The sequence below is a fragment of the Sitophilus oryzae genome, unplaced genomic scaffold, assembly GCF_002938485.1.
Source record: "Sitophilus oryzae breed Bouriz unplaced genomic scaffold, Soryzae_2.0 scaffold_979_pilon_pilon, whole genome shotgun sequence".
Lineage (NCBI taxonomy): Eukaryota > Metazoa > Arthropoda > Insecta > Coleoptera > Curculionidae > Sitophilus > Sitophilus oryzae.
The window spans coordinates 231,024-243,452 of NW_022147615.1; the positions used below are offsets into that span (position 1 = coordinate 231,024).

Consider the following 12,429-nt stretch of genomic DNA (forward strand, 5'->3'; position numbering starts at 1 on the left):
CTATAATAAAGAGTAAGAAACGCTCTTTTAAACGAGCTCTCATTTGTTGGATTTCGATCTTCCAGTCCGGAGTTATTAACATTTAAACATAAAAACATTTAACATAAAATCATTCCAACAAAAAATATTCAAAATTTACTGAAAATTATGAAGCTATTATTTAGAGTACCCGTTATGTGGGCAAAATTGTGTAAAAATTTCTATTCCTTATTTTTTTATAGCAGTTCCGCTCTCTAGCAGCCGTTCTACAAACTTGAAAACAATTTCCAGCAATTTCTCATAGCCTCTTTAGTTATAAATACCGTATGATCGAAAAAAAACGGCGTCCAGTTGGCTGGAAAATGAACATCGATGACATTTCTCATATAAATTTACATATAAAATGACAGCGATCTTCATTCCATAGCCATCGCTGACGCCGTTTTTTCTCGATCATACGGTATTTTTTTCCGCAGGCCCTACGGCTAATACTTTCCGAGATACAGCCGAGAGCTATTCTTAGTGGGACACCCTGTACAAACCAAAAATAAATAAACCTGGATGAATCAATGAAATTCTCGTATAAACTACTTTTGAAACTCATAATTTAATCTAACGCTTAGGAACGGTACTTAAATCTTAGGAAAACAAAAGTGAAGTTAACTAACTACGTAAATATGACCTTTCCCTCTTATATTTCGTAAGGTTTTCTGGAAAAACAACACGCAACCAAGAGAAAGCCATCCCGAAAAAAGGGAAAAGCGAAAAAAAAACAGCTGGCATAAATCTAAAAGTGATTTTATCGACCATCCACCGCAAAAGTAGGAAATAATGGTGCAACGGCACGGCGGCAGACGGCGCGCCGTTCACCTGCGGCGTCGTGGCGCTTTTCCCCCTTTTCACCTCCAACGTCCCCCCAGTATCCCCACCCTTGCGATCGATCGATAAGCGCCGGAATCGGCCATTTTGTCTTGGAGCCGTTCGGGGTTAGGAGCGACTTTTGCTCGGAGCGAGATTTCTACCGTAAATTCAGAAGAAGTGTTTTTTGGAATGATGAAAATTTTGCGAATTATGTAGGATTTATGAAAAAAAAATTGTCGATAGATTTTCGTGTTTATTATGGACTATTATGATATTATTATATAATTTCCATTAGTACACCGAAGTTAAGCGACGTAAGGCGATACTAGTGGATGGACGGGTGATCGGTTCGAAACTCTGTATCGTGCTGTTGTCCAAGGCAAAAGTGTAAAATCTATTGACACACACTGCTCATTCACGCCGGTTCGAGGCCGGATGAGATCGGATATCTCGTGAGTAAGAGTCTATTTAGACACTTGCCTTTGGACCGCGGTTCGAATTCCGCGTAAACAAAGTAGGCCCCGTCCAGATTAGCCCGGGCAGCAAAAAGGTGACGTTAACTTCAAATATTTACTTTACTAACTCATTTATTTGACTGTTACATAAATTATGCTCTACAGCAGATTTGGAACATTTCGGCATTTTCGAAAAATTAATTCAGAATACTATATTGTTTTATTAGGAGTAAAAATGACACTTTCTGTGTAATAGAACATGCTATTTTTTTCAAACACCATAAATAATTTTTTAAACAATTTCAAACGTTCCAAATAATATAAAAAATAAAACTTGTATGTAATTGTATATCGACAAACTATGGTTACGCTCGTTGAATTTGACATTTAGGCGTAAAAGTGCTTCACTTTTATGCCTAGGCGTTAAAATGACTTTTTTATATTGTCAATCACGTCGCAAGAATTAATACTTTTGTGACGTGTGAAAAAAAAATATTTTTTACTCTGCCAAGTTCCGCAATTGACAGCTCACGTCAGGCACGTTTATGGCTCATTTGTATAAATTGATATCCACTGCCAAGCAGTATGAGAAATGAGTGTGTCATGAGAAATTTGGGAAATTTTTATTTTTTTAAATTATTCATAAATTTTTCTTCAAAAAATTATGATAAAACAGTTTCTGTTGAACTTTTGGCACAAAAACATTTCAATTTTTTACGTACAAAACGCCGTAAATGTATATTATTTACTCAGTAGTTTTATACAGGTACGCACGAAAAGTTATTATTCTCCAAACGAGTTAAAAAATATGTAGGTGGCGCCCTCTACTAGTAAGAGTCATATTGACATCAAAATCAAATTTCTCATGTCAAAAAACTCCCGACAACAATTTTCATCCAAATATTGACTTATTTACTTCAGAAATTATTTGGAAAAAATCGAAATAAAAATAAAACTTCCACACCCTGTATCTCCGAAAGTAAACATTCTAGGACATAAATTTATACGAACTTTTTTACTTATTTTTATCTGTAAAATATACTGCCGAAGTTTTCGGAACAGAGTTCTGACCATCCTGTATACGAAGTCAGGCAGTAGATACCATTTTAATACAAAAAGTTAACAAGAATTAAAAGCCCATACATTTTTTTTCGGAACAATCCCCAAAATAAATAAAAGCCTGAAGAGATTTATCATTCGTTAAGTCAATTATTTCGTTACACTCCAAACAGGGGGGGATACAGCGCGGCGATCGAGGGGGCGAAAGGGGAACCGACGGGGGGTCGAAAATAAAGAGGAAGCGGACGTATCGCGCCCCCTGGTTTTCCGCAAGCTGGGATTTGATTACGCTTCGAGTGGTTTCACCCCTATTAAGCCCTGCGCTACTTTTTTGGAGAGGCGCTCTAGCTCCAAGTCTCTATATCCCCCCTTGCTCTACTTCCCTCACTCCGATCCTGCCAGACAGCGAAAAGGCGGCGAGAACGTTACAGGACCGGATTTTCCAGGATTTTGGTTTATTTTTTCTATTTCGAAGGTGTCCTAGATTACATTAGTATTTTGAGGAGGATTTTGATTACATTAGTATGATCACAATAAAATAATTGACATTTTAGATATTTTTTAGCAAATATACAAAATATACAGGATACAAAATACACAGGCAACCAAATATACAAAATATACAGGTGCTTTAACCAATAATATTACTAGTCCATTTGTTTACAAAAAGAAATCTATTTAAATCTTTGTAAAAGAGTATCTATACTAATACATAAAATCCTTAAGTGACTGACATACTGATTAATCACGATCCTGCTCAAACCACTCAACGTAAGAAGCTCAATTTTGGCACACAGGTTGATTCTAGGGTGTAGAGGTTCGATAAGAAGGGATTTTTCGAAATTCCAGTTCCAAGAGGGTGAAACCACCCCTCAAATATTACAATATTTTTTATTTAAAAAACGGTCAAGTTTCTTCTTGCTTTGCTTTATCATCACCATTACAAATGATTAATTCGACGCGAACGAAGTTGCTGGTACACGCTAGTATCATATAAATATACCACCGTTATTTCCGCCCAAATATTAATTAATTACATATTTAATTGTGTTAGTTAATAAATTATTCTAAATAAATGTGGATTTGAATCAGAAATCAACATTATAACAAGTTAACTTATCTGAACGTCTCTGTTGTTATAAATAAGCATTCGTCAAAAAATTTAATAAAACTTATAAAGATTAATTTTTACCACACTGTCTAATACACATACAAAATTCATTTTTTTTTAGAATTTGGAGCAATTATTAATCAAGGCAAACAGTCAATTAGTGTAGTTAGAATACTGGGATCATATTAATTGGTACCCTTTTACCAATATCTAAACAGTTTTTTTTATTTTTTTAATGAAAAAAGCAAACTATATCGACAATATTAGTATCTGGCACTAATATTATATCGTAATCTAAAATGTCAATATTCCATGGGTATATTGATAAATGAGGTCTAAATTATAAGAAAATGCATTTTCTAGGAAAAATTGAAGAGTTAGGTAAAAAATGGTATAAAACAATTTGATAGACAATTAAATTGTCCATATGACCCTCGTAGATTATACAGGGTGTTCTATTTCAATTAAGCAAATTATTGCCGTTTAAAACAAATAATTTTTTAAAATAAATTTTAGACACCCTGTATAAGGTAGTATTATTTTTATTATTACAAGACAAAATTTAGTAAATAGAAAAACTTCATTACACTATTTGGTCTTAAAAACTTATATACACCTAAAAAAATGAATAATTTATATTGTTACTGTATTGTCATAAAATCGTAAAGATATATCAAGAATCTCATCATATCTCAAGAATGGAAAGATTTATTATTAAGAGAAGAGCGCTTTATTATTAAAATTTTGCCATTATTTTAATTGTGAAAACTAAAAATGTAATAATATAAAGAGAATTCCTTTTAAAAAAATACAATTTTGATATTTTTTTATTTATTTGGGACCCTCTGTATAATAAAAAAATAGAGATTTGCATGCAGGCCGCTATCTGGCGATGCGGGACTTAATATCTTACCGCTACTTTACGACAAGTCGTATTTATATACTCTGCGCTGTGCTCATCGTTTTGTGGAAATACCCAAGCTCACCTGATGATGGGGTAGGGCCCCGAAACCGGTAGTGAGAGCAGGTTGATCCACATTATGATGAACACAGCGTGGAATTAATTTCTATATTAGCAGTTCAAGGCCAAGAAACTCTTATATAATTTTATTATATACCTAAAAACTGCAAGAAATTTATTTTCCATTATATAAAAAAATAGTTGATGTACCCAGTGCGATCCTGTCCTATACCGACCTAATAAAACCACCACCGAGCCCCGAGAGAAAAACTCGACGAAAATCGAATTTTCCACGATTTTCTCCACACATACGACCGCTCTCGGTAGGCTCTCCATCCCCCACATCAACACTCCAACCCCCTACACGCACCCCCCAAAACGTTCCAGCTGCTGACTTGGTGCTTTTTCCCGAGCACGGGAGGCGGACACATTTCAGATTTTCATCCCCCCCCCACACTACCCCTATTCTCTCTGTGGAAAACGTTTAAGTACTTTATAAGGGTAGATTGATAGTTTAATTGACTCGGGTGTTTTCCAGCCGATCGGGGGTGTGAATAGTCGGGGAAGATTTATCGGGAGCTTATTCTCAGTCGGCTCGGGGGGTGAGTTTTTTCCTTCTGTTCAAGGGCGAGAAAAGGCTCTAAGAGAGTTAATAAACGAGAGACAGGGGTTGAAATAGAGTATAGAGTCTGTTTAGATGTGAGAGCGTGTGTGAATAATTTTATTGGGATGGGGTGAATCATTTTAGTGTTGGTTTGGACGGTGGAATCAATCTTATTGGTTTCGATCAGGGTGGAAAAAAATCAAGATATGTTTTGATCTTAATCGGATTTTTTAAAGTAAAAATTCAAGGCGAGATAGACGAGCTAGCGAGATGAAAAGTGGTAAGGATCGCACGATCGCGCAAACACCAAAAAACATTTGATTTGGAGCTAAGAAAATCATTATAATAAACTTGATCCACTTGTGTACCAATATTCTCTGGTTGTGTACTACGAAGTAAATTTTCATGTACATTTCATCGATAGGTTTGTAGCTTCTGAATAACGGTCTAGGTAAAGCATCTAGCTCATTGCTAGCTCAGAATTAGAATTAGTAGAGTCAAGCAACTCGCATTTTCATTGGAGGACTTTGTCATATTTGTTTCGAACCAAAAATTAACGAGAATATTCGTATATTTTAACAAAATCACCGTAAATCACTAGTGATTTACGGTGAACAGTAAAATCTCATCCAATTAATCCTATGGAACTGCCAAAACCAATCCAAACCAAAAAACTCCGAACTTCTCGCAGGTTTTCACATACTCAGCCAATAATACGAGCAAGATGGCTTAAATATTTATTAGCTCTGGCTCATTTTTTATTCATCGACGAGGTGTCTGGGATATTTACCGCCGTCTACGTCGATATTATGCGTTATTTGCTCAATTATTAGCTGGTCCATTGTTCATTCTCCTTCTATCCACTCCGAAATCCGATCTTATCTCTCGGCCAGGGTTCGTTCTCTTCTTATTCTCTTATTTTTGGTGACTCCGGTGTCGAGTTCGACACCATAAAACGTCTCTTCGACGCTCCTTTCGCCGTTTTGACCGCGACGAAGAGTTTTTTTCTTTTTTTGGATTGATTTGGCTTGTTTTTCTCTTCTGCTTCAGTGTTGGTTTTCGTTATTTTCGAAGATTTGATAAAAGATTCAGTCTTTTGAAGTTTAATTTCCAGAATGCTCTTGAGGCGCTGCTAATCCTGTGCTGAATTTCAGAGTCGATATTGGCATTTTCCAAAATCAAACTGCCGTAAGTAATTGAATTCCACTACATATTCCAATAGTTCTTCTCCGATTTTTATAGCATTGTTGTGATCTCCCGGGGAAGTACACATGATTTTGATGGAGTAAGATGGACTAGGGATGACAACTGAAGGGATACAGTATGGGCGACCAGGAAATTACTATTCTATGCTATGCCGATGACGCCGTATTGGTAGCTGAAAATGAGAACGATCTACAGCGCTTATTACATCGATTTAATTGCACTGCCAAATCACTTAATATGATAATATCGACCCAGAAAACTAAATGCATGACGACATCAAAAGTACCACTAAGATGCAAACTGGAAGTCGAGGGCAATGTTATTCAGCAAGAGATGAAGTTTAAATATCTAGGCATAGAAATCTCAGGATATGGTGATGTAGAAGCGGAGGTGCGAGAACGGACAACGAAGGCAACCAGAATAGCAGGATGCCTGAATGATACAATATGGCGAAATAAAAAACATTGAGGTGGAGACTAAAGCGAGAATTTACAAGGCAACGGTACGACCAATAATGACATACACTGCAGAAACTCGACCTGATACAGCGAAAACTAAATAACTACTAGAAACAACTGAAATGAGAGTACTACGCAGAATAGCTGGAAAGACGCTTCTGGACAGAGAGAGAAATGAAAGCATAAGAAGAGCGTGCAAGGTGGAAAATGTAAATGAGTGGGTACTCAGCAGAAAGGAAGAATGGAACGAGTATATCAGCAGAATGGACAACAGAAGGATAGTGAGAGTTGCACGCGACAAATCACCGCTAGGTCGCAGAAGCTTAGGACGTCCACGAAAACGATGGAGCGACAACTTGTCAGTCTGACCGGTAGAGACGACGAAACCAAACAGGCGATTTGCCTAGTATGAAGAAGGAAGAAGAAGAAGAAGAAGAAGATGGACAAGTATGAAAGTATGGATGTATATAGTAAGATGGACAATGCAACTGCAGATGGCCTTAAAAACCACCTCAGAATGGATGACACATGTTTTAATGAACTTTTAAAGATGGTTAAACCCTTAATATCGAAGAAAAATACAAAGAAATGTTCACCTGGACGCTTTGATTTACGTGCTTTTTAAGTCTCTTTCGGAATGCACCTCGCAAATTGTTTATTTTCTTTTTCTTACAGAATCAATATAGCATTTTTATCAACAATTTTATAAAATTCCAACAATGTTTCATAAGTTTTAGTTTTTTCCTGTGTCATCATATTTAAAAAAAAAGTTCACCAATTTTCGTAAAAATTCACATATTACAACATAGGTACTTCCTCATCAGGAAGCATATTAGAGCATAATATTATAAGTCAATAGGAAATTTTAGTTTTACTTTTGTCTGTAGAATCATCAATTGAAGTTTGGTACACTGTTTTTTTACACCCTGTATATTTATTTATTCGTTAAAAAACGCCTTCCGTCAATGATCAAAGCAATCCGAATGTAGAAACCGTCCTTCCTTCTTGTAAGAATTCGTATTTTAAACTAATTCGAGGAAACATTGATTTTATCTTACAGTTTTTGTTAAAGAAATGCCCACAAAAATAGCTCTCTCTCTAAAAAATAGTAGTTTCTTTGAATCGGTTCACAAAAACCGCAAATTTTGTAAAAATAGAAAAAAAACGCTAGTTCTATTTCATTATCTGATTCTAGTTCGCTTTTAACTGAACATAAATCAACGTAAAGTAACACACGTATCCATTAAGATAGGTTATCGGACTTTGCTACATTAACCAAAATGGTTTTTTGATGTATTTTTATGACTAATTAATTTGTACCAAGCCGAATATTGTTTCTTTATTTATTTAGCTTAATTTACCTTATTAGTAATATGCTGTTTAATTCTTCTTGCTGATTAAGGATTTTTGTTTTAAGCATTAATAGAAAATTAGAAGACTATCGAAGCTCCTTGTCCTGTTTTAAGCTGCATAATATGATTTTTTTATTTATTTGAAAATAAATCTATTTCTGATGAATTTCAATAAAAAAAATTAACATACCCATAAGCAGCTAAAGCTGGGTCGTACGGATAGTACCCAGTGGTCGGTTGAAGTCCTGCACTGGTCCAAGCTGACATGTCAGCCGCTCCACTGGCATCTTTCAAACTATACGGATTACTCTGTAAAGAAAAAAACAAATTTAAACAAAATAATTTAGGGAAAATACGAAAATAAAACAAAAAACAAGAAAAAAGTGCGTCAGCAAATTACATTTTCCTATATATTGTTTCATATTATTTGTTATACAGGGTAAAAGCCCATATACAGAGATACTATAAGTAGTTATTCAAATCTATCTACGTGTAGTTCTTACAACACTGAAAAGTCTTCGTTAAAAACTGGTACCACTCGGTATACGGAGGTGGATACCTTGACTTGACTCTCGCGCGTCTAGTTAGTAATACGGGAACACGAATTGACAGATGACAGCTGCGGAATGTGATGGCATCGTGAGAAGAACACTCGTATACCCAGAGATCTCTGCGGCACGATAAGGATCGCGTGGTTTCGCAATATGTGTGTAGAACCAAATTGACAGCCATATTTTTCAGTGTAGAAATTTATTATTACTTATTCTAATTTTTAAGTTTTAGAGATTGATTTGTTAGTTAGAAAATTAGTTTGGTTTGATTGAATTGAAATTCTTCATAAAAAATGTTGCTTGTTTTATAATGGTTAAGCCCACTTATACTTTTCCGAATTTGCATATCGTTTTTGAGAAAATTAAAAGAAAAACATGAAAATATAGTTGAATTTTTTCAAGTCCTAAAAGTCAAAGAGTCATAATAGTTATCGAAAAATGTGATACTTTAATAACAGCAAAAATATGACGTTAATCAAAATTAATAATAACAATCTATCAAAGAATCAAATTGAAACTATATTACCATAGAATCGCCTTTTAATTGTTAGGACTAAGGAAAATTCAACCATATTTTCATGTTTTTTTTTTCATTTTCTCTAAAACGGTATGGAAATTTGGAAAAGTATAAACGGGCTTAACCATTATGAAACAAGCAAAACTTTATATAAAAAATGCCTTTTTCTTAAAATGACTATAATAAAAGAGTTTGTAAAGACAATCCGGAGACATACTGTATAATGTTTTTAATATGTAGTTATTACCAATAAGCTATAAGCATGCGCGACATGAACTATCAATTCCGGAAGATAGCAAAGTTCCAACCAAAACTTATTTAAAAATATTTTTTTTGTGAATTTTTTGGATATTTTAATTTTTATTCTGCTATTCCGAGCGAAGATCATTAAAGTCGTTTTAGCAGTTCTTGTTTTATTGATGCCGAAACTAACCATACTTTGTTTTATTCAGGATAGATTCTGTTAGCGAATCAGATGCATATAGACTCTCCCGGATTTTATAGCCTGATATTGTCTCCCGAAGCCCAATAAAAAAATAGCCAAGGATAAAAACAAAAGTGCTGAACATAAATTAACGCCTACTAGATGCTTGACAGGACAAAATAAGGGGTCCGGTGGGGAGGGGAGGAAGCAGTCGTTTCTCCAATGCCGCGTATGCAAAACACTGCCCAAGATCGCGCGCGAAAATTTAATGCCCTTTTTTATTATTGCACTAAAGTCTTTATATGTCGTTTATGGCTTTTATTGCGTTTATTTAAAATTCTAGCGGTGTAAGAGCGTGTGTCCCGGCCTTAATGTGGGCTTATTTATTGTTGTTTTCGCGCCATTCTTTGAAAGAGTCCGTCTAGTTGATAAAATACAAGCACGAGCTAATTAGATCCAAGTCTGGTCTAATAACATCATTTTATGTGAAGACAGGAAAAGAATTGCTTTGTGTACATGAATTGTGGGTCTGGAAATTGCTTCACAAGACGTAATTTCAAATAAAAAATATCCATTCTGGGGTACGTGTTCTGCGACCCAATTTGACCGCATTTTCAAGCTCCAGAAGAGAGCTGTTCGATATTCACTGGGACTAAACAGCAGAACTCATTGCCAAGATTTTTTTAAAAAATTAAAAATATTAACTCTTCCTTCCTTATTTATATTTGAAACCGTTTGCCTAATAGGTAAGCATGTATTAGCTTCTCAAGAAAGGCCATCTCACACTTATCCACTCAGGAACGCGGAGCAAGATCTTTATCTACCTACCCCACGCTCAGAGTTAGTTAGAAGTTCAATATTATACAACTCGAAAAAAATGCACAATCACCTGCCATTTGAAATCAAATCCATAACATCATTTTCTTCATTTCGCAAAGCATTGAAATCTTATTTACTAGACAAGGCTTTCTACGCCGTAAATGACTTATATTTTGATAATCGAATTTGATCTTGTAAACACTGGTTTAATATTTGCTATTACTATATTTACTATAAACTTACTAAATATTTTTGAATCTTGTTTTTATTTTTTTATTCTTTGACATTGTAAACAAGGCTGTGACTAAGAAATATCGAAGAATAATAGAAAAATTCAGCATAACAGAAACAGAGGCAGAGGAAACAGTCCATTGCCAAAATTGAGATGGTTCTCAATAGGCATTTTGAGCTTGTTCGTTACAGACGAAGCCATCTTAATAGGAAAAAGAAACGGCAGAATATGTCAGTGAGATTATCTGTGTACAGTTCTTTGTATTAGATGATAAGCTGAACAAATTAGGTAAAGGAAATAAAGTCCTGGGTGCTAGTCGACCAAGGGATAGAAAAGTAAAATAATAATAAATAACCCTTTATTGTACAAAAAGCCAAAATAGCTTCATCGATAAAGCATTTACAAAACAAACAAAAGCACAAAGAATATACAAATAATAAAAAATATCATACAATACAAATCAATTCAAAAAAATTAACGTTATTAAAATTACAAATAAAACATACATGGACATTACAGACCACAAAAAAAGACGTATCTAATAAAATATTAAATATTAGATTTTTAACTAATGTGTCAGATGATCAAAATTTTAAAATTCAAAATTGTTCAAGATTAAACATCAACAAAAAAGTCGTTTAGCGCATCTCCAGCATCTCCTCTTTGGGCTCTCTCCAATAAGTATGATTTCAGAACTTTGCGAAATGCGGAAAAGAATGAAAGCGACTTGATATCCAAAGGCAGATGATTGTACTTTTGGCATTGTACAATATTGAGATTTTAACTAGTTCTGATCTCGGGGTTGGCAGATAAAGATCGTGCTCCGCTTTCTTAAGTGCTAAGTAAGTAAGATTTAATGGTGCGTAAGTCACTGGATATAGTATTATATAGTTCCGTAACATCTTGGCCGCTCCAAGTGAAACTAGTATCGTGCGAAAAAAGACAGGTTTTACCGCTAATGTCTAGATTTGCAATATTGTTGATAAATACCAGAAACAAAATAAGGCAAAGTACTGAACCCTGAGGGACACCACATTCTATAGGCTTACAAGAAGACTTAGACGTATCAATCCTCACAAGCTGCCTTCTCTTGCCAAGATATGACTTAAGCCATTCGAGCGGCACTCCCCTGAATCCATAGTATTGCAATTTTTTAATTAAGATATTATCATTTACACAGTCGAAAGCCTTAGAGAAATCACAGAAAATTGTAGCTGTAGAGTGATGGTCATTCAGACTAGAGTATACATTATTAAAAAGGTCGAACCTAGCATCATTTGTGCAACTGTTACTTAGAAATCCAAATTGATGGGTAGTAAGTATTGTATATTTAAGGAGAAAAGATAGAAGCATTTTTTTAATCAATCTTTCAATGATGTGGGCAGGAGTGCAGTTGGGCGATAGTCGAATCTTGATCCTTATCTCCTCCTTTATGCAGAGGGACAAGTATTGCTGTCTTAAGGCAGTTTGGAAAAACTCCTTTTTGGAATGACTCCCTTACTAGAAGATGATATCGATAAAGGGCTATATGGAGGGTTCAGTTTTCAAGCTACAAGACTTAATAAAAAGGATAAGTCTGGAAAATGTAATAGAGAGTGAAAATAATGCAGTAGAATTGACCAAAAGCCACCTCCGCAAATCTAATCAAATCCATCTTCTATAAAATTACATACTGATGTTTTCAGATAGTGTTATTAAAGACAGAAAGGTGTTTAAATGTTACGCCAATGGGCTCGAAACGAACGAGGTGCTGGAATAATCGATTGAGCAACTAATTATTTGAGCGGCTTGGACTAAAAAACAATGGCGAACATGCTTTTCGGAGACTTATCAGCCGGCG

At 34.9% G+C, this 12,429-nt stretch overlaps 2 protein-coding genes across 5 annotated transcripts in view; one reads left to right on the forward strand and one right to left on the reverse strand.

Moving 5' to 3' along the window:
* The window catches only part of LOC115891191 (ankyrin repeat domain-containing protein SOWAHB), a 329,208-nt gene that overhangs the window by 87,032 nt on the left and 229,747 nt on the right, over positions 1 to 12,429 (forward strand). The window lies entirely within an intron of this gene.
* Positions 1 to 12,429, reverse strand: part of LOC115891190 (homeobox protein araucan-like) — a 117,650-nt gene that overhangs the window by 13,923 nt on the left and 91,298 nt on the right. For all 4 annotated transcript variants that reach the window (XM_030911595.1, XM_030911594.1, XM_030911596.1 and 1 more), the window contains one exon: positions 8,237 to 8,355. In XM_030911595.1, the coding sequence (XP_030767455.1) occupies positions 8,237 to 8,355 (119 nt within the window). The remainder of the gene's footprint in view (positions 1 to 8,236; positions 8,356 to 12,429) is intronic.